This window comes from Vipera berus (genome assembly GCF_964194415.1).
Source record: "Vipera berus genome assembly, chromosome: 14".
NCBI classification, from domain to species: domain Eukaryota; kingdom Metazoa; phylum Chordata; class Lepidosauria; order Squamata; family Viperidae; genus Vipera; species Vipera berus.
Genome location: NC_138217.1, coordinates 12,777,647 through 12,805,005, shown reverse-complemented (window position 1 = coordinate 12,805,005; position 27,359 = coordinate 12,777,647). Strand labels below are relative to the sequence as shown.

Here is a 27,359-nt window from a genome sequence, read left to right as displayed (position 1 = left end):
TCCAAGTTGTCTCTGGGAGCTCATTAAATCTAATCTCCGCGGAAATCAAACGTTTTGTTTTCTGCCTAGAACTCATCAAACTGGTCTTGCTGAGCCGTGCAGATGAATCGTGTAGAGTCCGTGTGCATTTTTTTAGATGCCCCGTTGAAGGAAGGAAAATGGAAGAGGTTATGCCTAAATAAACGTATAAACGTGAAAAGCAGCCTTCAGGGACCGGATTCAGATCTCACCTGGGCTAAGAAGCATCGTGCTCACGACTGGGCACATCGTAGCCTCCAACCTTAATGCCCTCTTCAGGGAAACATTGGTGTGAGTGAGGGAACGCAAGTCTAAAGGCAGTAATTAACCCTGTACATTGTAGAAGGCCAGAAGCAAAACCAGCATAAGCCACCACAGGAGGGTTAGCCTCATTTAGGAAACGGCCAGCGAATCATAGACTCCCCGGCCTCTATTCGGGTGTCTTTTGTCCCTTGCTTTTTCACAAATGGAGCAACCATCAAACATTGCGGGAACCGGTTTTTTTTTCTTTTCTTTCTTTTTTTCTGAGAACGGGTCAGCAGATTTGCCAAAGCCTCATAGCCGCCCAGGGAGGATAAATTTAAACCTGGTCTAATTCGATCGACTGGGGAGAGGAGCGGGAAGGCTTTGCAGGGTGCCAAGGCGTGAGAAAAGGAATGTTGGCAGAGGGGCAGGAAACACAATCTTGGGGAGGGGGTCCCCAGCAGAAAGTAGCTCTGGTTCTGCATCCCGAATAATCGTCGCAGCCTCCATGGCAGTTTAATGGGGCTTGGAAGGTTCACTGACCTCTGAAAATCTTACCCCAGGAGACGGTAAATCACATTTATTCTCCACTAAATCATTTAGCTATAACATAGCCTGCAGCAGCTGCATTTTGGAAACAGATTTGATGATTAGGGTTAGGTCTAAAAACATATTGCTCCCTTCTTAGGTTTTATGTTAGGGATGGACTATTGGAGATATATATTTTTTTTCCTTCTCCGTTAGTGTAAAACGTATGGTTGAAATAATTATCTTGACACACACACACACCCATCTGATGGGCAAAAATGTCATTTAGACTTAATAAATTTGAATTGCACTATAATGTGATGCAGTTGTTTTTTCCCCAGTTTCGTATCATTTTATTTTGATCTTCCCAACAGCCCTAACAATTTGAGAGGCCCAATTTGGCCAAATTCAAAACAAATACTGCATCCAGGTTTGGTCGCCACGGTGTGAAAAAGATGTTGAGACTCTAGAAAGAATGCAGAGAAGAGCAGCCAAGAGGATTAGGGGGCTAAAGACTAAAACATAAGGAAGGGTTGCTGGAATTGGGGGTGTCTAGTTTAATGGGGGGGGAAATGGACTAGGGATGACATCATAGCAGTAGTCCAATATTTGTGGGGCTGCCCCAAAGAAGAGGAGGGTCAACCTGTTTTCCAAAGCCACCTGAGGGCAGGACAAGCAACAACGGATGGAAACTCATCAAGGAGAGAAGCAACCTGGAACTAAGGAGGAATTTCCTGACGGTGAGAACAATTAATCAGCGGAACAACTTGCCTCCAGAACATTCCAACACTGGAGGTTTTTAGGAAGAGACTGGACAATCCTTGGTCTGAAATATTTTTTATTTTAATCCCATTTATATCCCGCCCTTCTCCGAAGACTCAGGGCGGCTTACAATTTAAGCACAAACCAATGTGCTTAGCAGTAGCCTTCATTCTATGTATATGCCTGCTTATTAGGGCTTTCACACACACACCCCAAGCGGCATTATTACAAAGTCAGCTTAATTGCCCCCAACAATCTGGGTCCTCATTTGACCTACCTCGGAGGGATGGAAGGCTGAGTCAACCTTGAGCCTGGTGGGACGCGAACCTGCACTAATTGCAGGCAGCTGGTGTTACTTAAGGAGGCATCAGCCCACTGCTCCACCAATATTATAAGGTCTCCTGCTTATGCAAGGGGTTGGACTAGAAGACCTCCAAGGTCCCTTCCAACTCTGTGATTCTGTTTAATGGAATGCAGGTAAAATGGGCACTTTTTGCTGCAGCAATACTGGGTGCCCTGGAACCCCCATCCTGCAAAGCCCTCCTTTTGCAAGCCCGTTTGAAGTGCTGCGTCATTCCTGCTGCCCTTCCCAGGAGCAAGCCCATTACGCACTTCACCAGCATCCAAAATTACTTTCTCATCTCAGCTGAAGCAGAAAATTATAATTATTCCCCCCTCCCCCAGTGGGAAGCCAAGAATCCTGGAGAAACAGATAAAGTGGCTATCTTTAGCTCTTAAGAAAAACGACACTCAATAATGCGACTTTAATTCACTGCCCTCCACCTTCCTGGCTTCTTAATTTGGTCGGGGCACCCTGGGAGGAAGCAGGCTTTTGAGCAAATGTGAGAACTTTGCGTTGAAACTCTGGCTGGATAGCAAGAAAGCCGATCAAGCAAGCCTCCTTGAATTATATTTTCTCTCTGCTTAAATCCTCGGGTGGGATTGACCGAGTTTGCTGGGAGCTTCCAGGGGCCTCTTGGCTGTCTGTTGCTTAGAATCAACAGGGGTCCAAATGAACAACAGAGTTGGAAGGGACCTTGGAGGTCTTCTAGTCCAACCCCCTGCTCAAGCAGGAGACCCTACACCACTTCAGACAAGTGGCTGTCCAGTCTCTTCTAAAAAAAACAACTCCAGTGATGGAGCACCCAGCGTTTCTGAAGACAAGTTGTTCCCCTGGTTAGCTGTCCTCACTGTTAGGAGGTTTCTCCTTTATTCCAGGTCGCTTCTCTCCTTGATTAGTTTCCATCCCTTGTCTCTTGTCTGGCCTTCAGGGCCTTTGGGAAATAGGTTGACCCCCTCCTCTCCATGGCAGCCCCTCAAATATTGGAAGACTGCTATCTTGTCACCCCTGGTCCTTCTCTTGACTAGACTAGCCATGCCCAGTTCCTGCAACCCCCCTTCGCATGTTTTAGCTTCCAGGTCCGTAATCATGGCCCTTGCTCTGCTCTGCAAGGTTCCTGCATTTTTCTTAGAGTGGGTCTAGATGCAAGGGTCCGGTTAAAGATCTGTGCAATATTTAGCCATAAAAAGAGCTGTGCTTTAGGCAAAGTCTTTTCACAAACCGACCATGTAATTGTATTGATCTGAGATGGCTTAGCGGTTAGGGAAGATAAGCATCTCCAAAAGATCGGACTTTCAAAAGTGACCACTTTTCCCATTGTAAGGAATACCCTGAAGAAATCTGGCAACCGAAACATCTTAAAAGCTGTAAATTGGCCGAACGAGAGACTCGCTTTGCCTGGCTGCAGGTTTTTCTGAGCAATAAAAGACCACTTTTGGACAATTCTTGGCAACTGCAGATAAATTTAAAAAAAAGAGTAAGGATCACGAAGAAGAAAAAAAAGCAAGTCGGCAATGCTAGATTGCCGAACTATCATGCGGGCTACCCCTTTATTTATTGAACTAAATGCAGAATATATCATGAGAAACGCTGGGATAGAAAAACTAAACATTGGAATTAAAATTGCAGGGGGAGAGAAACGATCCACTACTCAGCTTTTTGGGTGTTTTTTTTTTGGGGGGGAAACCCTGCAAGGTTTCTTCTGGTTGTTTTTTCTACATCAAAACAGCCCCTTAAAACTAGCCAGGCAGAAACCCATTGCAATTACAACAAAATGCAATTAAATTAAAACCGAACAGGAAAGACACCATGGTGGAGTCTTCAAGCTTTAGGGTCTGTTTCCCCCCCCCCAACTAAGCTTTAGAAGAAATATGTGTTCCCCCCCTCCCCGCAATGACTCAGGGATGTCAAAACAAGTGGCCGGCTTTTACTCTTAACACTTCTTGAAGAATTCGATTGAAAACTCTGTATGTCCAGATAACGTCTGACAAAGTGGACCTCTTGCGTTTTTGTTTTTTTTTTGTTGTTGTTTCAAGATATTTTTGGAAACAGCACAAGTGACCTTGGCACAATGGAGCGGCTTTTTCCAATTTAGGATTTTGCAGCTGACCCAAAGGGAAATCTGAATATTCTTGAAAGGTTTTTGAATTAGTAGTGCACAAACACCAGCAACGGGTATTGATGTGGGCAAGGTATGAGAAGCGTTGCTACTCTGTGTGTAAGAGGTTTGTGGATGTGCGTTTACTTATTTATTTAGCCATCCGTCAACAAACAACTACTGGGTGACCTTTTTTTTTACTGCTTTATAGCTGGCGTTTTATAACTTCCATTATGTCATTTGAATGGAATACTGTTTTGTTTATACTGCTTTCGTTTCTTGGGGGCTACCAACTTCGGGGCCAGACTCAATCTGAAGTCCAAGTGACAAGAGCCTGTAATTTTGGTCTGGTGTTCCATTTTTGGCTTGGCTCGTCTCCTGCGAGAGCTAAATTCCTCATAGTGGATGATGAATGATATAATTCCCCATCTTGAATAATGGCAAGGTTTGTACCATATCTAATGAAAGGAAGGGGAGCCGTGCCAAACATTTATCTTCAGCTTGGGGTTTGAATTTCATCGGAGGACTCTCGGATTGCAGAAATATAATAGCGTACAGCCCGGTGCTTACTTCTATTACGCTCCTAGTTAATGCTTCTACGCCAAAGTGCCAGCGTTTCCTTTTAACCTAGAAAGGAAAACTCTACACAGTAATACCGAAGAATGCCATACTTTTTTCTTTTTCTTTTTAAGAAAAAGGGAACCGATTAGATCAACTAGATCCCGCTCTTCCACCCACCCTGGTGAAGAAAACCTTCAGTGAAGTTTTCAGGTGGTGGCAGAGATGAATTTGATGGTTATCACTGGAGGTTGTTGAGAAAAGATTGGACAGCCGGTTGTCTGGGATGGTATAGGGCAGGGCTGTCCAAACCTGGCCGCTTTTAAGACTTGTGGACTTCAACTTCCAGAATTCCCCAGCCAGCCAGGCTGGCTGGGGAATTCTGGGAGTTGAAGTCTACAAGTCTTAAAAGTGGTCAAGTTTGGAGACTCTTGGTATAAGGACTCTTGATTTGGGCAGGGGGTTGGACTAGAAGACCTTCAAGATCCCTTCCGGCCCTTGGATTCTATGATTCTGCTCTCCAGCACTGATGCTTTAGCTACAAGAGAAAGAATAAATATTTCCTCCTCCTCCTCCTCCTCCCCTGAACATCTGCAACAGAGAGAACTTAACACAGAGAGAGGGTGGAGGGAGGTCACAATATGATATGCCTGGAGACACAGCTTGGCATCCTCGGGTCTTCTTAATTCAATTAAAAACTTGTCTCGAAATGCTAGTGGATTTAGCCCTTAAAAGCATCTAAAACGATGAGCCGTTCTCAAGCTGGGGAAGGTTCCAGCAAAGACTGATTCAACCCCACCCCCGCCCCTTTCCCTATCATATAATAGAACTGCACGGAGGAGAAAAATGGTGATCTAATTGCATCCTTCCTCGAACCGGCTTTCCACTCCTGAGGCGAAGCCCAGAGGTGAAGCTGCCAACTTTCCCGAGGAAAGATCCGCTTGTAGCAATCTGCCTAAGTGGATGTTGAATGGCACCCACACGCTTCTTAATCCACAGAGGCAAAGCTGAACATTTATTAGTTGCATTTTTTTCCTCTGAAAATTCTCCGTCAGACCAGGTAGCCCACCCCGTCTTCCCTCTTGGAGGAAAAAAAATGCCGGCAAGGATAAAAGGCAGGTCTGTGCACACTTTTGTACTCTGTGCACACTTTACACACTTCTGCATTCTGCCACTAGGTTTAAGTAGGGGATCCCGCAAATGCCAGGTACCCCTGACTCGGGCAGGACTCCCATAAAATTAAGAATGTCTCCAGGTCAGGGATGGCCAACCTTAGCAACTTGAAAGACTTGTGGACTTCAACTCCCAGAAGTCTACAGTTCTGACTAGGGAATTCTGGGAGTCCGCAATTCTGCCTGGAGAATTCTGGGAGTTGAAGTCCACAAGTCTTAAAGTTACCAAGTTGGGAACACCCCTGCTTTAGACCGACCACGTTGGATAGCCCCTCCAAAATGCATTGTTATGAAGCCAGAATCTCCTCAAAGGTTTGGCGGATGGTAACCTCCATCCGAAGAGATTTTAAGCAGCCTGGGAACATAATCTGTGAATTGTGAGGAAAATTGAAAGGCGGTAGGATGGGAAGCTGTTAAGCACCGAGGTCTCTGACATGAAGAGTTGGTCGTCATCCAAAGCAGGAGAAGATAGCTTCTCTTGTTTACTAACAAGCATGCCTCGACAGAACCATTGTGGTTTATGCCCCAATAATACCTGCCTTTGGGGTTGCAAAGCCAGAGGGCCGCTGGGCCGCTGCAGAAATCGGCCAATCTTTGGGCAAAGAAGGCTGGCGGAATTTCTCTGTTCCCATTGCAAAGGCATTTCACATCCTTTCACCGGTACTAAAATCGTCATCCCTCTCTCTTCCCAGATAATCGCGTTGCCCGGAGTTTGCTCGCTTGCCTTTTAAGGTCCTCTTGATGCTTTTCTGTTTGGTTCTCATCTGCTCTGCAATCCCCAATGGCCAACCCCCCCACCCTCAAAGAGATGGAGGTGGAGGTGGGGGGAGCCTGCTACATCTGTCCCAATCATTTCAATCAAAGTTCCTAATTAAAACAAGAAGACAAGCAAAATGTTTTTGTTAAGACAGGATTTGGGGGTAAAGCTAACGGAACATTCCCAGTGATGATCCCGGCTCTTTTTTCTGTGCTTCTTGCAAAAAAAAAAAAAAAAAGTCCTTTGAGGCTATTTTGGGAGGACTTCATTTTTATTTTAGCTGGTGGCGGAGGATACAGTTCCTGGGCTAATAAAGGCCCCGTATACCAGGCAGCCAATTTATTGGGCTCCCCTGCATGTAACACAAAATTATTTACTTTTGAAATACAGGTGGCGACAGGAAAGGACTAGAAAAGTCATGTCTGCTGCTCTAAGAGTGTGTATTCAAAACACAGACACAAAAAAGGTAGGGAAAACCTCTTGGTTCAAAAGAAAAGGAGGGTGTTCTTCAATCTTGGCATGGGTGGACTTCAACTCCCAGAATTCCCCATCCAGCAAAGCTGTGGACACATCTGCACTCTGCAACCAGGTTAAGTATAGGATCCTGCAAATGCCAGGTACCCCTGCCTCGGGCAGGACTGCTCCCCTCCCGCCCCTGTAAGACACGAGGTCATAAAATTAAGAATGTCTCCAGGTCAGGGGTGTCATTTAAGACTTGTGGACTTCCAGAATTCCCCAGCTGGCCTGGCAAAGCTGGCTGAGGAATTCTGGGAACTGAAGTCCACAGGTCTTAAAAGTTGCTCAGGTTGGACAGCCCTGGTCTAAAGAAACCCCAGGAATTGAGACCCAATCCTTTGCAAAGCTCACCCTTCTGTAGCCCACTTTCAGTCATTCAGGGGAGAAACCAACCACCGTTTGGGGCGTGGTCCATGGGTCCCCAGTCTGGCCTGATGGCTTTGCAAGGTCTTTTGGCCTATTTACCCTGCCAAAAGGCCCGGACCATTTGTGAGCATCGAATGAAGGGGTTGTCAGAAAGGCGACGACCCCCCCCCCACACCTACATTACTTCATGGTGGACTCGAGTAACCCGCCCAGAACAAAATGTCAAAGGATGAGCCGGTTAGAAGCCGTAAGGATTATTATTAGAGGGAGGTCTTTCCTCCAGAGGTTGCCCAGAAACCTTTACTGGGTTGGACTTTCAACAATGACAGCCGGCTCATATCACCAGCTGGGGTGGCCAAGAGAGCAAGCGCCAGCTGGAGTGTCTCCTTTCTCTTCAACTTCCCCCCCCCACGCCCTCCATAGCTTGAATTCCCCCTCGGGAGGGGGGAGGCTGTTGGAGAAGATGCACCGAAGGTATTGTGTTCCTCTGCCTGCTACGGCCCCGAAGCCAGAGGAACCCAACAAGGAGAGAAGCAAAGCAGATGCTATTATTACTGCAAGTCTCAAGTGGTTGGCCCACCGCGGGAGAAGGCCTTCCCCTTGCCCTTTTTTCTCCCACCTAGGGAGCCACGGGGGTGGGGGTGGGTGAACCTGAGGACTATTTATAATAGAATGAGCAAACCCGAAATATACGCTGGGTTAGCGCTGGGACGCCAGTCTCGTTCGCATGGCTCGGGGTCAAAGCAGATTTGAATTTGGCTTGTTAAACAGGATGTGGGAAATCAGCCACTGACGCCACGATGAGGAAAGGGCGAGCAGGCCACGCCGTGTTGTAGACACATAACCTTCCGAAGTAAAGTCAACCAAATCACACAGTGAACTATCTTAACACCGACTCGGCCGTTCATCACTGGAGGTTTTCACGAAAAGATTGCACGGCCATTTGTCCGAAATGGTATAAAGTCTGCTGCTCGAGGCAGGGGTTGGACTAGAAGACCTCCAAGGTCCCTCCCCAACTCTCTTATTCTATTAATCAAGGAGAGAAGCAACCTAGAACTAAGGCGAAATGTCCTGACAGCGAGAACAATTAACCAGTGGAACAGCTTGCCTCCAGAAGTTGTGGCTGCTCCAACACTGGAGGCTTTTAAGAAGAGACGGAACGGCCATTTGTCTGAAATGGTCTAGGGTCTCTCCTGCTTGAGCAGGGGGCTGGACTAGAAGACCTCCAAGGTCCCTCCCAGCTCTTATTCTGTTACTACTGTGGTTTCCGTAGTGGGGTTTATCACTTAACATCCTGCACTAATGCAGCCAATCATGATTTATTCAGGAAGTCATGATTTAATGGATGAGGTCTGTTAAACAAACCAAGCAGCCCCTCTGTAAGAGAGCAGGCAGACTAAGACTGCACCCCTTTTTACAACAAACCAGCCTGGCTTCCGGGCACTACCCATCGTGTGTGATAATAAGAGCATCCACTTGGTTATTCATTATAAAGCGCACACAATTGTCGGGCTGAACATCGCAAGGAGCAACTTCTTATGACATCAGGGCATCAGGGGAAGGATTTGCTTTCCAGCTTTTAGAGATGCAGTTTTCTCACACCGTGAATTCCAAGCATGACATCGGAGAGGGAGAGTGCTCCGAAGCACAACCCCCCCCCCAGGTCACAACCACAGCAAAAGCGGCCTCCTCAGAGTCCCCACCTGCGAGTTTTGGGATTTCCTGATCGTCCACGTCAAATCAGATCCAGGTTCCCATTGTGAGGCAGGAAATCCTGACTGCCAGCGTTTAAGAGGGTCGAGCGATTATGGTTTACATTAGTCTCCATATCGCTCCGGTATCATTTCCGCAGAACGTTCAGAGGTCATGTAGCCCAGCACAAATTCCTGATGCCTTTGCAAAGCAAGACCTGGTCTTCTCGTCCACGCAGGTTCTCATGCAGGTCCTGGTGGTTCCCAGAGGTGCTTTTTCCCCCCAAAGGCAACTGGACTTCCTTTTTGTTTTCTGGAAAGCCCTTCGCTTCTCATCCAAGAAGCTTCTTCAGTACTTCAGAAACGTTTTCAAGAAAGAAAGGAAAAAAAGCTAAGAAACTCCAATTGCCTTTGGAAAAGCACCTTTGGGACCTTGTCTTCTCCCAGACAAGCCACTTCCTACAAACCTGCAGGTTTGCAGGCCGGCTGATGGTCCTCACCCCCACTTCTTCCTTCTGCTTCTTAACTGTGTTCGGACCCTCCCATCCTATCTCTTCCTCGGGCTTCTGCTGCGGAAAATCCCAGGTGGCATCCTTGCATGGTTGGCCAACTCCTCCACGAAGAGAGCCGAAGGCACAGCTGGCCCGCTCTGCATGGGGGAGGGAAGGGAGGGGGGTTGCAAGGCAATGCCGGCCATTCCAGTTGTGAGTTTCGTATGCAAATGGATGCAGATGCATGGAATGGAAGAGAGATTATGGAATTAATTTTCAGGCAGCCGGCCACCGCTCTGGAGGGAAGGGGAATGCAATCAACTAATTTTTCTTGACTGCCCTGACAGTTCCTGTAATGGAATATTAACAGCTTTGCATCTAATTACTCCCCAAACCAATCTCGCTCCCTCACGCCTGCGCACCTGAGCTCTTTCATCGTTTTTTTCCTGCTTCTCCCAATTCATTATTTTCTTTCTTAGCACCATTTTAGGTACCAAAACAAATATATAAATATAAATATATATAAAAGCGTGGCTGGAAAATCTTTACTATGTTTTCTCCTTTGGTGGCAGACCTAGGACCCTGTGACTTGCCCATTTAAAAACTCAACATCTCCACTGGGTATCTATTTGCTATGACCTGTTCAGAGGCACCAGAAGCATTTTGGCTGGTGGCCAACAGCTGGACAAACCCAGCAGAGGATCCTGTCCTTAATTTGGGTGCCTTGAGACTTCTCCCAGCCATCCCTCACTCTCAACGTCCTGCCAGCTTAATTTATTGCCATGGAAAGCTCCCAAAAGGGTGACTAACTTTTATGGGTTCACCCGATGCAAACAGTTAGCAAATGAGGTGCCTATCCTTTTATCTCCCGTCCCAGGGAAAACCTTCAAATGTGTCACTTCTGGATACTCCCAGGCTTCAAAACTCAACTAATGGCATCGTTAATTTAAACCTTGCTTTTTCCATCAAATGATTTCACTTTTCAGCTTTGACAGGGTCCAGGGTGGAAGCTTGGCTGGCAGACCAGATGATACAACCCAAAGGAGGAGAGGAACGGGTGGGGAGGGGAAAAAAAAGGCATAAAAGCAAACTTTGTCTAAAAGCAAGCTAGCCAATTAGGAGGGGAAGCAGATCTCCCCCCACCGAGAGCTGTTGAAGCTCAAATTGGACCAACACTGCAGGACTGGCATTCCTCCCCATCTCCTGAAGCTTTCCAGAGCGAGGGGTGTCCTCTAGGCTGCTCCCCCTACTATGTTACATCTGCCTGTACAATTCTGCAGGTTTGGGTAAAAACAGAACCCACAAATCTGAAAAATATCCACAGAAGCCAGGAAGCCAAAGGTTTAAAATAGAAGAGGGGGTGTGTGTGCTGGAGGTCAGGACAATTTGAGCAAGTACACAAATCCCTTTGACGTCGTGGAAGAGGGCCCGGGAGAAGTCAGAGAGAAAAGCAGGACAGCCTGACTGGAAATAGTTTGCCCTGGAAGGTTGTTCTCCGAGGGGCCTCGAAAAATCAGTTAATGGCCAGGGTTGTTAGGAAACTAATCATGGTTTTCATTTTATTTTATTTTTGGAAGGCTGGAATAATTTCTATTGCATTATTAGAACAACAGGGGTAGGAGGGACTTTGGAGGCCTCGTAGCCAACCCACGTCCAGACAAATGCCTGTCCAGTCTCTTCTTGAAAGCCTCCAGTGATGGAGCACCCACAATTTCTGGAGACAAGTTGTTGCAGGCTTTCGTGGCTTAGCATCTTCAGGTTCCCACCGTGTCACACAAGGTGGCACGTCTGCTTAGCATTTCAGCCGTCGTCGTAAGGAAGGGACACTGAAGCGCTTTCCGATGCTCAAATGACAGGCCGACGTCTAATGTCTTCAGGGCTATGAGAACCAAGTCTAGGACGATCACCCAAACAATGACCCATCGATACCCTTTCTAGTCTTACTCCAGGTTTCCTCCACCTGCCAGAGAAGTACCAAGAGTCTCTCTCTCTCTCTCTCTCTGCCTGCATGTAAGTGTCTTTGTTCGCAGATGGAACCACGGCACGGGTCCAGCAACGTTTTCCAGAAAAGAGGTTGTTTTCCACAACAGGAAAAAAAAAGGGGGGGAAGAATGGCTGGGTTCACACGTAAACAGGTCACGGATGCCTGAATTAAACCCCCCCCACACACACTACATCATATGGGTCTGGCCTATCCCACCTTCAGTTCAACCTCTCTTTAAAAATCTGGGCTTGCGTTAGGGCCCCAAAATTTCAAAGCTGGGTTGTTGTCCCCGCCAAAGCAAGCAGGGCGCCTCCAAGGACGAGTCTGACCTCCTTTCGCGCCAAGGTCCCACTCTGCATTCATGCCACCGTCTCCGCTTACTCCTCCTGAGCGGTGCGCTTTGTTTGCCTCGCTGTCTCCCATCCTAATTCTTGCTCCATTTCGAGAGAGACAATTCACCCGCCCGAAGCCTTCCCACAGCCACTGTTTACAAGCTTTCCCGCTGACAAGCAAAAAAATCGCTGGGGAAAAAGAGGCCAATGGAGCAAGGAAAACAGCGGGGGTTTCTAAGGCATTTTTGTCTTTAGCAGAGCCAGTTGCTCCTGGCTAAAATGCGGAGAAATAAACAAGGGGGAGGGGGAACGTTAGGGGGAAGAATTCAAGCCCAGAGATGGGTGCTGGGCCTTGGGAATGCACGTCTACTCATTCCCCATCCCCAACCCCGCCGCTTTTTAAACACCTTTCTCCTGGCTGAGAAAGGCACCCAAATCAGCCTGCCTGTTGTGGGGGTGCTTCCATCTCTGGAAGTTTTCAAGAAGAGACTGAATAGCTGTTTGTCCAAATGGCATAAGGGCTCCTGTTTGAGCTGGGGGGTTGGACTAGATGACCTCTAAGGTCCCTTCCAACTCTTTGTTATTCTATAACATGATAAATTTGGGTGCTGGACAGGACCGGATCGGACAACCACTTGTCCGAATTGGTATAAGGTCTCCTGCTTGGGCAGGGGTGGTTGGACTAGATGACCTCCAGGGTCCTCTCCAACCCTTATTCTGCGTCCTTTTCTCAGAGCACCCTTTATCAGGAGATAAAAAATCCTACTCCAAATTCAAGGAAAGCTCTTCAAATTTTCCTGCTCTGCTTCTGGAGGGTGGTGGTGGTGGGGAAGAGACGTTTGTTTTTAAGGATGCAATCTCCTCTCCCATAATTATTATATGTTTTGTTGTTAGCCGCCCTGAGTCCTTCGGGAGATAGGGCGGGATATAAATCCCATCAATAAATAAAATAAATAAATAATTGTTTAAAACCAGAAGGTGTTTCGCATTACAGACAGTTTGATAGCTGACGGATCCTATCATTTATATCAGCGTTATTTTGCTTTAGGTTGCTCAGGCTGGGATCAAGGCATCATTAACCTCGACAAAGCAAGAGGACGGTCTGTTTTTCCACGATCCTTTTTCGTCTGAGAAACCTGCTTGCTGGACAGGCTGCCTTTCCGCCCCTTCGTCTTCTTGCATTCTGAATCTAGCTCTCCGTGGGGCACCGGTTCCAAAAAGCGGAGGTTCCAGAACCTGGATTTGCAATCCAGGACAAACCAAAACCAGCCCAGCAAGCAGATAAAAAGGTGAATATGTATACTGGTGAACTGAGCTCTTCAGGTTGACCCCATTGAGGCTAAACTGTAATTCTAAACTAAAATTTTATGTGGGTTATGCTCGCTCATTCAGTCCCCCCCCAATAAATCCAGATTAATCATCCCAGCTTCGCTTTGCCTGGATTCAGACATTACGATAAACAAGGGTAGGTTTCGAGCTTGTTTTAGAAACCGATCCAGCCCGTTCTGCGCTTCGCTTTGCACGGGGGCTCGCAAACCAGCGCGAGCGATTCTCAGCTGCCGACTGAAGCCCTGGCGCGACCCGCCTGTCCCCAGTTCACACGCGTGTCGGAGCCCGGCCGGCCCACGTGTCAGCCGCCGCTCCTGCCCCTCCCCGAGCGTAAGCCCCGCCCACCCGGTCCGTTAACGCTCCACGCTCCGCCGCCCACGCCTTTCAAAGCTCCTTCGGTTTCGGCGCCCGCCCGCCCGCTCGCCCAGTCTCTCCGCCCGCGGGCGACTAGCCTTAAACCGGCGATCCGCAAAATCAACGCCGGCCGGGTCGGTCGGTTTGGTTTTCTTTTGTCCTTTTTCTCTCTCTCTTTTCCGCCCCCCCCCCCGCACCGCCTCTCCTTCCCTCCTCCCCTCCCCTCGGCCGGCTGGCGCGCGCGGCTCCTTCGGCGGCGATTGGCGCAGCCCCCCGGCGGGGCGTGTCCGCATCCGGGTGCCGCGCGTGACGCGAGGGGCGGGCCGGGCGCCGGGCGGCCAATCGGCGTCGTCCACATGCCGCGGCCGCGAGAGGGGCAGCGGCGAGTCGCCTCGGATAAATTCTATTAGAGCGGCCGCCGCCGGTTCAGCCAGCGCCGGGCAGGGCAGCAACGAGGCCAGCGCGGGAGGCAGAGGCCGGCGGCTCCGGCTCCAGAAGCAGCGGCGGCGGGCGAGGCTGAGGCGGCTCTCCTCCCCTCAGGGCGGCCTTCGCCCCCTCCCCCACCCGCGCCCCCCCTCCGCGACCAGGCCCCCCCGCCCCCCCGCCAGGAGAGCCCCCGGGGCCGAGGGAGAAGGGGGGCAGCCGGCCAGGCCTCCCTCAGGCGCCCCCCGGGTTGTTGTTTTTTTAAAAAAAACCTTCCTTTAACCCCCCCCCCAATTTTTCTCCGCCGCGAAGGAGTTAGAGGAACGGGGGGGCCTCCGCCGCTCCTCCTCCGCCTCCCCCCCCCGCCATGGAGAACGGGCACACCAAGACGGTGGAGGAAGTGCTGGGCTACTTCGGGGTCAACGAGAGCACCGGGCTCAGCCTGGAGCAGGTCAAGAAGCAGAAGGAGCGATGGGGAGCCAACGGTAGGTGGGCAGCGGGCCCCCCCCCCTCCGCCTCGGGCGGGGCCAGTGGGGGGGTCTTCTCCCTCCCCCCCTCCTTACCTTCCTCTTCCTCCTCTTGGCGATGGCCCCCCTCTCCTGACCCCGGGCGAGATGATCAACCCCCCCACGCCGTCTTCATCCCTGATTCTGTATCTATGCCCCCCAAATCAATCCCCCCTCCCCATTGCCATCTACCCCGACCCCTCCGCCCGGCAGGATGGAGACCCCCCCCCGTATTCATCCCCGTATCTAGTCCCTCGCTCTCCTCCCCATATCAATCCACCCCCTCCCCACAGCCATCTATCCCGACCTTTCCGCCCAAGAGGATGGAGACCACCCCCCCATATCGATCCCCCCTCCCTCTATCCCAACCCCTCCGCCTGCCCCCCCCTCCCCCAAATCTGGCATCTGACAGGAAAAGAGGGAGAAAGAGAAGAAGATGGCTGACTCGGTCATCGACCTCGTGGGTTCCCTTCGCTGCTGCCCCGGGCTGTGCAACGTGGAAACCAGCCGGGCACCTTCCTGGGAAAGAGAGAGAGCGAGCCTCCCAATCTGCTGGGTCTCAGTGTGGGGGGGGGGAATCTCCTCTGCACTCCCCTCTCCCTCTTTCCCTTCCCCCCGATTTTTTCTTCCTTTTTGGCTTGGTTTGACCTTTGTTTCTCGTCTTTCCTGCCTGGCTCTGTGGCTTGGGCTTTTTCTGCTTGTCAAACGCCAGCTCTGGGGCTTGCAAGATGGACAAGGGAGACAGCCCTACCCCAGTGGGCATGGGGGGGAAAAACACACAAAACCCTCGCCCTGTCTCCTTTCTCTTTCAGAGGAGAAAAGGTTGGAGGTAAATGGGGAATGGTGGGAAGTGTGGAGCCGCATTAAACTACAGGGAAGAGCAGTGATGACTTGGCTGGATTGGTAACCCTTCAGAGAGACAGAGCGAGCGCTGGATGCCGAAATGTTCTTGACGTAAAATGCAGGGAAGCCTGTGTCCGCCTCTCTGTCTCGCTGAAGGAAGCCTGCTTAACTATTGCATTGCTCATCTGCTTAGAACATGTCTTCCATTGGAGCGTTTAAAAGCCAAAGAGCTCTTCGTTCTAGCCCAGACATCTTTATCATTCTAATGACTGTCGTTTTATTTTTTTCCCCCACTTGACGTGGTTCCTGCAATTCTGGCATTTTAAAGAACTACCAGCTGAAGAAGGTAAGCCGGCATTTGAAGCTTTTTGTCTGTTATCCATGCTTGATTTCCCCCCACTCCCCCCCCCAAAAAAAACCCCCTTTGTGCTTGACGACTGAAGTCTGAATCTTTCTTGGCAGGAAAAACTTTACTCGAGCTGGTGATCGAACAGTTTGAAGATTTATTAGTTAGAATTTTGTTGCTGGCAGCATGTATATCTTTTGTAAGTATCTTCCTTGTTTTGAACTGGTGACTTCGTCTTAATTGACACCGGGGGTTCCTGGATGGCTAGTGAGAGTTTGAAAATGATTTTTGGGAGACGTTATTCTGTCTTGTCATTGGCCTGAAATAAGTGCTTTGCCTTTGCAACAGAGTTTAAGCAGCTTGCACCCAGACTCATAAGCAGTTTCTTGTTACAAATACAATGTCAAGGGAATGATTGAATGAGAACACACAGCAGTTTAAGTCAGACATTCTTGAATATTGTGAATAGTCATGACAGTCTCTGTATTTGAAGTAGGTTCTTGCCTTTTAACCTTGGCCCCAGCCAGAAGGTGAACTGGTATAAGGTGGCTGATTTTTTAGCGGTGGTTGATTGTTATGAAACTTACCGAGACGGCTGGAAGTCTTTTTTTGGATGCAATGCAAACTCTAAATAGAATTTGTATGGGGGGGAATATGCCAGTTGCCTTCTCTTGCTGATAATAGCAAGGTGACAGTTGTTGCTCTTGACAGTGACAAGAATGATGACAGCAATGATGGCACCATTGTTGACCAAATTTGGTCACTGACCTTTGGGAAGCCTCTGGTAAAGTAAACTCTTTGCTCCCTGGACAGAATGGGGCAGGATGAGGGCTGTGAAATCGAGTCGGAATTTTAAAATAATGTGTAAAAGGATAGGGTCACGTTGCTAGGTGCCAAGCATCTGTTTGGAGAAGGGTGGGAGATGGGGAGAAAAATGCATTGTAAGTGGGGTACAGCAGGGTGAACTTTGTACAATATTGGGTCCGAATTCCTAGGTTGTCCTTCAAGGTTTCGTTTAGACCAGCAATGTCCAATATTGGCAACTTTAAGACCTGTGGACTGCAACTCCCAGAATTCCCCAGCCAGCCAAGTGGGGAATTCTAGGTGTTGCAGTCCACAGTTCTTAAAGTTGCTAAAGTTGGACAGCTCTCTTTTAGACATAGATTGTTGCAGTTTTAAATTCTCAGGACAGTCCTCTGGAGTAGACATTCAGGGCACCTGAGAACTTTGGTGAAAAGAGAAGCTTCAGGTATCCAGGTTGGCATGCAGAAATTGCACATGAAACTCCTGTCCCCACTTTTAATTCAGCAATTACTGATACCTAGGGTAGTTTTCTGTTTCTCTGTCTTCAAAGGGATGTTAAAAATGAAGATAAACGGTGCGCCCTGGACTTAACTGGAGTGCAGAACCAGGAATAGGATTTTAAAATATACAAGTGAAAGAAGGATCGCCGCCTTGAACAATCAGAATGTATAGTTGCTGATTTTGAACCAGTGAGAGTTTCCAGTTTCATGCCTTTGGCTCACCCGGCGGGGAGAATAGGTTTTTTGGCAGAGATTTTCTTCTCTGCAGCAACAAGTCATTTAGTCATTCTGTTTCAGCTTTTTCTTGGTGACTTTTGGCGGATGAATGTTTTATTGACAGATAGCGGCTGGTGCGTGATGAGATCCACTTATTTTGAAGGTCGCCCGTTGGTGTGCTAGACTGCTAGGATGCCCATTCACTTTCTGTCATTTAAAATAATGATATATAAACAGTTGAGCCCTAGTTTTGTTCCATAAGACTCAATTAAGGAGAGAAATAGATGTAGAGTGCTGGTTTTGCAGTTAAATAACCTATTAATTACGGTAGACTTTCTGCAGGAAAATTGTTGGTGTACCAAAAGTTTCAGTGTTGCCTCCTCGCACTAAAATCCTACACACAACCATGAAATTTGGCAATTTATAGTATAGTATAATATAGTATAGTGTAGTATTTCTTTGTGGAATGTTGTGCTATTTTAGTTTAATTGGACAGCAGTAAATAACCTTCCATTCTTTGCAGTCCTTGCATTCCTTTACTTTCAATAGTTATCATTACAATGTTGGGTTAAATTTGACCTGTTTGTATTTGGTTGTTCCATGTTTATCCACTGTAAGTTGTACAGTGCTTCCAAACTTAATATCCTTCTGCTTCCTTGATTTTGATGACAAAACAAACTTTGATTCTAAGCAGGCATGCTGGTACCCACAGCCCAGTGTCCCTACTTTGATGTGCCTTCGGTTTTACTGACCATGATGCTTTAATGGAGATTTCTGACTTGCTGCTGTTGTAACAGAGGTTTTTTCTCCCCTTGATTTTATGGCATCTTAGAAGAGCAATAGGCCAGGGATTCCTATACAGGAACATTGCTAAATTAAATCATGGTTGGAGACTCCTTGATTTGAGAATACTTTTTCATGGCAAAATGGGGCAACCAGTAACCTTAATCATAATGAGTCAAAATTCTGAGATGATGTCTGAAGTGTCCCATTTAGGCTTGAAAGATTGTGGGAACAACGTACTGAAATGCCCTAATTGTTGCCTTCTTGACGATTTCTAATGAGATGTTAGAACAGAGTATCATTAATTTAGAAAAAGCACAACAATCACATGCCTACTTGGGCTCGAAAAATGATCCCTGTCTAAGGCTATGCTGGATTAGAAAATTGTGGTTGTCTGTATAGGGAACATAAGACTCTTGTCTTCCATCCTTCTGAGGTAGGTAAAATGAGGACACAGATTGTTGGGAGCAACATGCTGACTCTGTAAACCACCTAGAGAGGGCTGTAAAGCTCTGTGAAGCGGTATATAAGGCTAAGATGTTCCGATGACTTCCAGTGTTGGGAAGACCTTCCCTTTCTTTAGACTTCGGAGTTCTGGCCTCGTTTTGTGGGTGCAGAGAGAAGGGCGAGTCATTACTGGAACAGAAATTGGCTCGCTGGGCTTCTAAGTGTGGCGGTTAAATCGGTAAGGCCAGAACAGCCCAGTAGTCCCTACAATTGTTCTTCTGAGTAACAGATGCAACAGATAAGGTTCACTTATTGGAATACGAGAGATCATTTTACTCGTCTAACAGAAATAGTCGAATAAGTGTTAGTTCACGAGAAGCGTCTAGACACCTTGTTCTACCTTTGGCATTATCTCCTTTCTCTGGGCTGATATTCAACCACCCCCATGTAGCAGATCATACTTGTGACTCCAGCTAACAATCATGTTAGTAGCAGGACACCCGGCTGACAAGAGTAAATTCAGTGAAACTTGTTCCCAGATAGGCGTGCAGGGGGATTTTAATCATAAAACATTCAGCTAGCTGGTTACATAATGTATATACCAAGTACTGAAGCCAAGTTCAGATAACCTTGACTCTCTTTCTATTGAAAGTGAATTTAATGAAGAAAACGGTGGTGGATCCTTCAGGAGGACACTGTTCCTCAGCCTTGGCCATTTTAAGATGCGTGGACTTCAATTCCCAGAATGGCTGGATGGGGAATCCTGGGAATTGAAGTCCACGCATCTTAAAATGGCCAAGGTTGAGCAACATTGCTTCAAAGGAAATTGCAGTGGGATGGGAAGGAAAGGAGCATTTGCAAAGCAGAAATCCAATTGCGCAACGTGAACTGATGTCTTGTACGTTTCAACCAAAAAGAACACAACATAAACCTCACTATAAAAACCAATAGGAAATATTAGTAGAAGTTGCTCCTTGCTGAAAAAGATCATTTCTAGTTGTGTTCACTAGCAACTGGTATGCATGTTCCCATCAATCTTGCCTCCAAAAAGCATGATTATTTTACTCCCTTAATTTATTCCCTGCCTTTTAAGCCAAAAAAGGTGTCCTGAAGTGTGGCTGCTGCTATTCCCCATCAGCAGAACTAAATGAGAAATGTATCCTACCTACTTTGAGCAATCTTCATAAAAGGTTTGAGCTTCTTGTGCCCTTGAGTGAGTTCAGACAAGCGAGAAAATAAGCCATTAAACCCACCTTTTAGCCTAATGCTAATCAGAAAGGTGAGAATTTAGGTCCTTGTGCTGTTAGTCAAGCTCAGTTATAATGGATTTTTTTTCCCAGGGCTGCAATGGAAAAAATTGCAGACCTCTTAGAATTTGCGTAGCCTTTAAATGGTGCCTAGCTTTGGTTGTTTTATTTCAAAGATGTCTCTACCTCTAATTGGCATTATAGCAAAGTGTTCCCACCATTTCCTTCTATTAACAGCTTTATCTTTCTCTAACACTTGTTAGGGAGAGTTGACTCATAAGAACACGGGAATAACTTAGACTGATGGCTGGCAATCCTCCTGAAGGGTTTGTATGGAATAATTTGTGAGGATTATGCTAGGAAATATTTCACTTGTTTAATTTTAAGTGAAATATGGCAAAGTCAGTCAGCTCCTAAGGGAGCCAGATGGTCCTGCAGGGAATATGAAAAGAGGACAATGTTAACATTTAATAAGCTCCTCCAAATTCATCAAACGTAGCAAAACAAGCAGAGAAGTAATAGAGAAAAACTCTTTAATGACTCCTCTTTAATAAAATGAAGTGGGAACAGATGTTCCCCTTGGCTTTTGCTAAATACCAATAGACATCATGTCTCTGTGGATTGCATAACAGCATTTAGTCCCTGAAAGTTACCTGTAGTGTCAAGTACTGCAAGGTAACTCAACATTATATATATATATATATATATATATATATATATATATATATATATATATATATATAGTGCTTCAAGTTGGCTTAATTGAGCTCAGTAGGTTTTTTTTCAAAGTTTTAACTCTGCATGCTTACCTGGGAAGACCATTTCCTTGTTGTAGCTACATTTTGAAGAGAAGGGGAAGCTGTAGTTGCAAATTTGTATATTGGATGCAGAATGAGAGGGCAGTCAACACTTATAAGCTACATGAAAAACTCAAAATGTAGCTCAGTACGGAGGTTCAGGCAAAGAAAACTCAGAGAAGGTAATTGTCCTTGAAAATGCTGGCTCCAAGTCCATTGCAGTGTCAGATCAGTATGTCATTCTCTGGCTTGGTACATTTCTGGTTAAAACCGGAATTTGGTGTTGCTGATGACCTGCAAAATTCATTTGTGGCTTCGGTTTACAGTACATATAGATCCTGGAGTTTGCTGATGCTGAAATATGTTGGCATACATAATGACACAGTAGCCTGATGTATGATTGTAATTTTGAAAACTGACTGATGTCCCCCCCCCCTTCGCCATACGCTTGGTAGACTGGACTGCTAAATTGCTTTGACCTTTTTGCATAACCAGTAACCACACTGGAAGGCAAAGCCTCCATTCTCTTGCATTTCATCTTGTGGCATTGAATGATCTTACCCATCTCAAAGTGACAGAGTTAGATAAGTCTGATCCCGTGCTTTGGAGTGGGGAAAAAAAGGGATTTTCTTCAACCCAAAATCAAAAGAAAAGCATGTACATTATTTACCTCTGGGATGTATTGCCAGTACCGGTTATGCAGTAAGAGAGAAAAATCAGTTTTTTCTGTGTTGCAAATTCAAGAACTAATATTCAGCTATTGACTACCTGCATCTAAGCTTCATCAATGGAGTTTCCTCAAAGGGGTAATGACAGTTCCTGCACCCATTTTTATAGAACCTGGGGTCAAATTTGGCAGGTAAATTCCGTAGTGCTCTCCTGTTGCTTCAGTCTGGGTCAAGACAGGACAGCTGATTTTAAAAAGTTCAGCACGAGCCTTTTGCCTGCTCTGCAGGGATCTGTCTCCTTGCTGCAAAACTGGAAATGTCAAGAAGCAAATTCAAATTGTTTTGCATTACAGCCCAAGGAAGAAAAAGTGTTTCCATTCACACATTTTCCTGAATTGTAACCTGATGTTTACTTTGGACTTGGTGCACTTTGTAAATCAGAGAGATGGTTCGTTATGTTGTATAAATTCAGCCAGCTTTGTGTTGAGCCAGGGCATCATGTTCCATTTTATCAAACAGAAAAACCGGAAAATCTATTTTTTTTCCTACCATTTTACCATTTTTTTAAAGTCATCCAGGCTCTGGGCTTTACTCCTTTTCCCGGTTTCCTTTCATCTGGAAATCCACCGAGTCGCCCTTAAGGAAAAGCTGTAGAGAAACTGCTCTGAATTTTTCCCCCGTCCATTGCTTCTTTTGTGGCCTATTTTCTTTAAAAGAGATCTGAACAATGACTTACTGCTGACGGACTTCCAAAGACCGATTTCAGCATTCTTCAAGTCAGTTGCTTTGTACTTCCTGTTGCTCAATATATCCAACATAATATTAGCCCTTTTCTTCATGAATCATTGCAGAGTTTGATGCAAGCTACCAAGCCACTTTTGGTTACTCATAGGCCTAAATTGGCATTATGCGAGTCAATTTCGGTCATCACCCCATGTGCCTTTTTCAGTAACATGATCCTTGGAATTAGAAAGTTTTATTGGGGGTAGGGGAGAGAATACATGGCATATACATTCTTTTTTTTTAACAGTTAATTCTTAATGCTGAGTGACGCAGACGGCAGGAGGGGAAATACACCAGAATTTTCAGCCTAGTACAAAAAAAAAGAGGTATAGGATTTCCAAAGTCCTTTGATCAGTGCTTTGTTCTAAGAGGAACATGATTAGCTTCTTTTTGATTTTTGAAGCAATCATTTTACCAAGCTGTAATGGAGCTTGTGGAAATATTGACAGGCTGTCAGAACAATGAGTTAGCTTCGGAGAGGTGTCCCAGATGAAAGGACTTCTTCCAGAGCTTCTAGCATTGTCTTCTGAGATGTACGTATTTTAGGATGAGGTCCAAGATATGCAAAGCCTCGGTAAAGTTGGCTTGGTTATGACTTAGACTGCTGTGTGTCCTCAACCAATTTTCTTCGTACAAAATACATTCCGGTTAAGTAATTTAATTTAATAATTTAATTTAATAATTTGATTTCTATACCGCCCTTCTCCCGAAGGACTCAGGGCGGTGAACAGGGCAATACACAATAAAAATCGAATACAAAAAGTAAGCCTTTACTTAGTATAATGGGTAGTTCTTTTATTGTAAATCAGAAAAGAATGCAAGCTACCTATTGAGCCCTGCTGTGGGAGAATCTCACAGTAATGGTTTCTGGGATCCTTTAACCTTAATTATTAATTTTCTTCAGCTTTAGATGTACTTCATTCTTGGTTTGGGGACAGTGAAGCTGCTGTTACTAGAAAATGATGGGATCACATACTGTGTTAAGCCATTAGTTACTGCAAGTAAGCTTGATTGAACCAAGTACAGTTAGCTGGAATATCACTGTAAAATATACCATCAAATGATGGTTTCCTAGATCATCCCAAGCAAAGGATTTGGTGGCTTAGCACATGTTGTGAACCAGACAAAAACCACTTCCCTATAGATCTTGATGTGTCTTGAAAGGGAACAGAATCCCTCGCCGTCAGGAGCACTCAAGATCTCGGAAGCCAGCCAGCCTGAAGTTCAAATAAAAAAGGAGGTCTTCAAATAGAAGACTCTTAGCTGCTGGAAATGGTCCTGGAGTGAGCAGCAGACCATAATGATAACAGAGATCAACTGATAGATCAAATCTGTCTGCCATTCACTTCTTGGCAAGCTGACCAAGCATAAAAAAGGTAGTGGAGAAGAACATTTGCTCTCTGTTAAAGCAACCAATGCCTTTTATCTTTAAGTAACCCATACGAATAATGTCTCCTGATTTTGAAGAGGAGTCCTTAGATTGACACGTAGGCTATCCTTAGGAAGGGGTGATTCATTAACAAGGAATGCAGTGGTAGTGTTCCTGTTGGGTTATTCTAACCCAAATGGGATTTATTTACAGCTTAATTTGTTTTGAAAACAAAAGCGAGAGGCCTAATCTGATCCACAAATTTGTTTAAAAGCAGCAAGCTCCTTGAAAAGCACAGGTGAGGCAATTACTTCCTTGTAATAGAATTTGCTTTCCAGGTGTGCTTAAGTGAGTCAGCGGACATTTTGAAATTATGCAGTCAATCTTGAAAATTACCTGTGGAATATATTTTGGGCTAAAATTTAAGTTGACACATAGAAAATGCCACCGAATCATACCTGTAACTTCACCAAGTTTCTAATCTCTTGCAGGTGTTGGCTTGGTTTGAAGAAGGAGAAGAAACAATCACAGCCTTTGTAGAACCTTTTGTAATCTTACTCATATTAGTTGCTAATGCAATTGTGGGCGTGTGGCAGGTAAGCAAAGACGTGTTCGGAAAATTGAAAAGTCGTTGCAACATGTGTGCTTTTTTTTTTGACAGATTGTTTTAAGTCGCTTAGAGTCACCATTATATTTATTAAGGAAATTGAAAGTGGAGACTAGCTCTGAAATTAGGTAAAACTTTTTATTCTTAAGATAGTTGCTGAATGTTGTAAAGGTAGGACAGGACCCAAGTAGCCATGTACTTAATTTAGTCCAGCAAAGAGACTTCGGACTTTTAATGCTTAACTATCAACTTGTATCTTTCCTTAGTAAAATACTGATGAACTCCACCCTGTGTCAGAGGAAAGGGACTCAAGAATATCACTGATAGAAATCAAGGTTGTGTGGATTAGGTTATAGCTTAAATCTATGGCAACTGAGAGCTGCCAAATTTATTTGGTAAATGTTCCGTATATCCAGTAAAGGACATCCCATGCAATTTGCCCATGCCACTGCATCCACCAAAATATATCCTTCTATCAGGGCACAGCCCTTGTTTTCCTTCTATTCCTACTCAAATTTTCCATGAGAGAATATCAAAACAAGTTATGAGGATAATATATTAGCAACCTACCTTGGCAACTGTAAGATGTGTGGACTTCAATTCCCAGAATTCCCCGGCCTGCAGCCTTGGTTGATCTTTGCTTTCCTTTTCATCAGGGCAGATGGATCTGGCTTGTGGCCAACAGCACCTTGGGCTCTGTGGGACCTAACAGTTCAATACTGTGGTCGGGTCCTACCACTAAGTTATACAGCACTGTATATTAATAGCTTGCTTCCTGGATGCGAGTGACGTTTTCTGGCATGAATATACCTTATTTTTTTTCCTTTTTCATCTTGGTCATATGAGAAAGCCATAATTTGCCCCTAATTCATCTTTCATAGCAGGGTAGTGTTACCATAGGAACTGGGGAGGATGGCGTCTAGGATGGTATGGGAGTTGGAACAGAGAGGAAGTTTTAAAATGATGAGAAGAATAAATAATAATAAAAACCCAAATCCCAATACTACCCATTAAATTAACGATTTAGAATTTAGAGAGATTTAATTTACAGCTGGCATATTGGAATAGCTGAAAGTTGAGAGGCTTTCCTGTTACATTTACGTCTATTAAAAAAGAAATTATTGCCTACCCGCCCTCAGTACTGATATGAACACTGCCTTTAAAAGCAAGAAATTTTTTTGAGCTGAGTGAAGAATTCTTCCGGCACTCAGATGAAAATGTGGTTGTTATGATAGAACAATGCTATAAAAAGCTTTAATATTCACTAATCATCTGTCTGCTAACGTTGGTGACAGTTTAATGTTTCTTGCTTCTGAAAATGGAAGGGGTGACTTAAAAATATATTTCTTAGCTGAAAGGTAAGAGATTGAAACAGCCTTTTCCTTATTACTCTTCTTAGTCTTCATCTCCTGTTTCAAGAGATTTGTGACAAATACCTGCAAACATACATTCCTTTTACATGGACGTATTTTCCACTTAATTTGGATTCCTGCCTCTCCATGTGTAACAGCAAAAACCACAGTCAGATGTTTCTCATTTGGCTGCTGGACTTTTCATGACAAACTAATAATTTAGCAAGATTTTAGCCATAAGGTACAGTTGTATTGACTGAAAGCCCATCTTTCTAAAAAAAAAAATTGAGGAAATGCTCACGAGGCGCATTGCAAGGTTCTGGCCTAAAATCCCAATCCTACTACCATGTTGTGTTGATAGCAGGTACTTTGTTAGCAAGTTGTGAGTCTGAAATGTGGGAGCAGTGTTGGAACAATGAACACACTGCCAAACCCGGGGCCAAATGCTGTGGGGGAGAAAGTATAAAGGAACTTAATTGCAAAGTTGTAACTCTTGAGCTGTCAAATTTATCAGTTACCTTTTTAGTCAAGAAGTACACTTTGGACCAGAGTTATTTTAAGAGAGATCAGAATCTGCAGTTAAAAGGGACCCCAGCTGTTGGATTATCTCCTTTTTTTTGCGTTATGCACACCAATATTGCGCATTTAGGCTTTATTTGACAGTGAAACTTTGCAGGCTGCTCCCTCAGCTTAGCTGCAGTTCTGCTAGCGGATGATCCTAGATTATTTATGAAACGGCAAACTTGGAGGCCAGCTGCTCACCGCAGTAGTTAAAAAATGTAGAACTGCTGAACCCCTGCTGTTGATCCTGCGTTTTAGGAGCGAAATGCTGAAAATGCCATTGAAGCTCTTAAGGAATATGAACCTGAAATGGGAAAAGTTTATCGACAAGACAGAAAAAGTGTACAAAGGATAAAAGCGAGAGACCTCGTCCCTGGTGATATTGTGGAAGTAGCTGGTGAGAACTTTTATTTACCTCATAATAATGGATTTCAACTGTTTACTACATAATAATGGGTTTTCAAATGCTGTGTGTGTGTGTTTGTGTGTGTGTGTGTATTGGGGGGGGCTTCTGTATTTTGAGATACTGTTGACCCTGAATTCTTGACGTGCAGTTAAAGCTTAGTAAGCAAGCAGAAGAAAACAAAAGCTGTGTATTTGCTGCATAGGGTTCCCTTCTTTTAGGGTAACCCCCTCTTCCTTCTCTCCAGGTTTAAATGTCCGTGGAGATTCTCAATCGTTTAGGTCACGGTTGTCCCAAAAATGCTTTTTCCAAAAGGCAGTTAGACTCGGGTTTTTTTTCCTTGAAAACATTTCGATTCTCATCCAAGAAGCTTCTTCAGTTCTTTAGTCCAGAACTCACCTATTGCAGAATTGTTGGCAAAAGAAGGGTTCACAGTGGCGTTCAGCTCTTTTGTGCAGACCAGTGTGGGCAGAAGACCTTTGGTCTCCTCTGTGCTCTGGTGCCCCTGGAGGCCTGATATGCGCTCTCCTCCCCAGTCTCCTAGGCCCCTCTGCCCGCCCATCCCAGTGGCTGCCTTGGATGTGGCCGACTGCCAACGCCATGGTCACTTGGCACATCTTGTATGTAGTACAGCCAGTGGGGAGTACTGGTTATGTCACTTTAAAAAAAAACAAAGGAGGTAATGGAAAGCCGTGACTTCTTCTAGAAAAAGCAGGCATTAGATTAAAAGGATGGGGTCTCTTTCCAAGGCTGGTGAAGGAGCGAAGCCTGCCTTCTAGCTAAGAAAAGTGGACGTAGATGTTTCGTGTCCAGTCCATCTTGCAGTGGCCAGATCAGTTCTCTGCAGGACATCCGGCCACCAGTCCATATAGCCACGAACGTAAAAGCGAATGCAGGCAACGGCAACCGAGCTAAAATTTCATGGTGGTGGAAGGCAGGGAACAGACACCGTGTTCCATAGCTCATGTCAAGACTCCTGAGGTGTGAAAGATGGTGGGCATGCCTCTGTCATAAGCCTAAGCGTGTTGGATGGCCTTTGACATGGTGTCTGCCAACAACGGGCCATGTAGGGAAGCAACAAAGCCCTCGGTTGGGGGAAGCGTATCTGATGGTGAAATTTTAGGCAGTGTGCCAGGGACATTTGTGTGTCTGCTATTGACCAGCA

The 27,359-nt window shown here is 45.7% G+C and overlaps 1 protein-coding gene across 2 annotated transcripts in view; it reads left to right on the top strand.

Annotated features, from left to right (window-relative positions):
* Positions 1-13,996: 13,996 nt before the first annotated feature.
* ATP2A2 (ATPase sarcoplasmic/endoplasmic reticulum Ca2+ transporting 2) overlaps positions 13,997-27,359 on the top strand; it is a 34,597-nt gene continuing 21,234 nt past the window's right edge. The window contains exons 1-5 of one of the 2 annotated variants that reach the window (XM_081339178.1): positions 13,997-14,447; positions 15,640-15,657; positions 15,774-15,856; positions 23,763-23,867; positions 26,050-26,188. In XM_081339178.1, coding sequence (XP_081195304.1) covers positions 14,330-14,447; positions 15,640-15,657; positions 15,774-15,856; positions 23,763-23,867; positions 26,050-26,188 — 463 coding nt within the window. In that variant the 5' untranslated portion in view covers positions 13,997-14,329. The remainder of the gene's footprint in view (positions 14,448-15,639; positions 15,658-15,773; positions 15,857-23,762; positions 23,868-26,049; positions 26,189-27,359) is intronic. The other variant, XM_081339177.1, reaches the window with a different exon arrangement.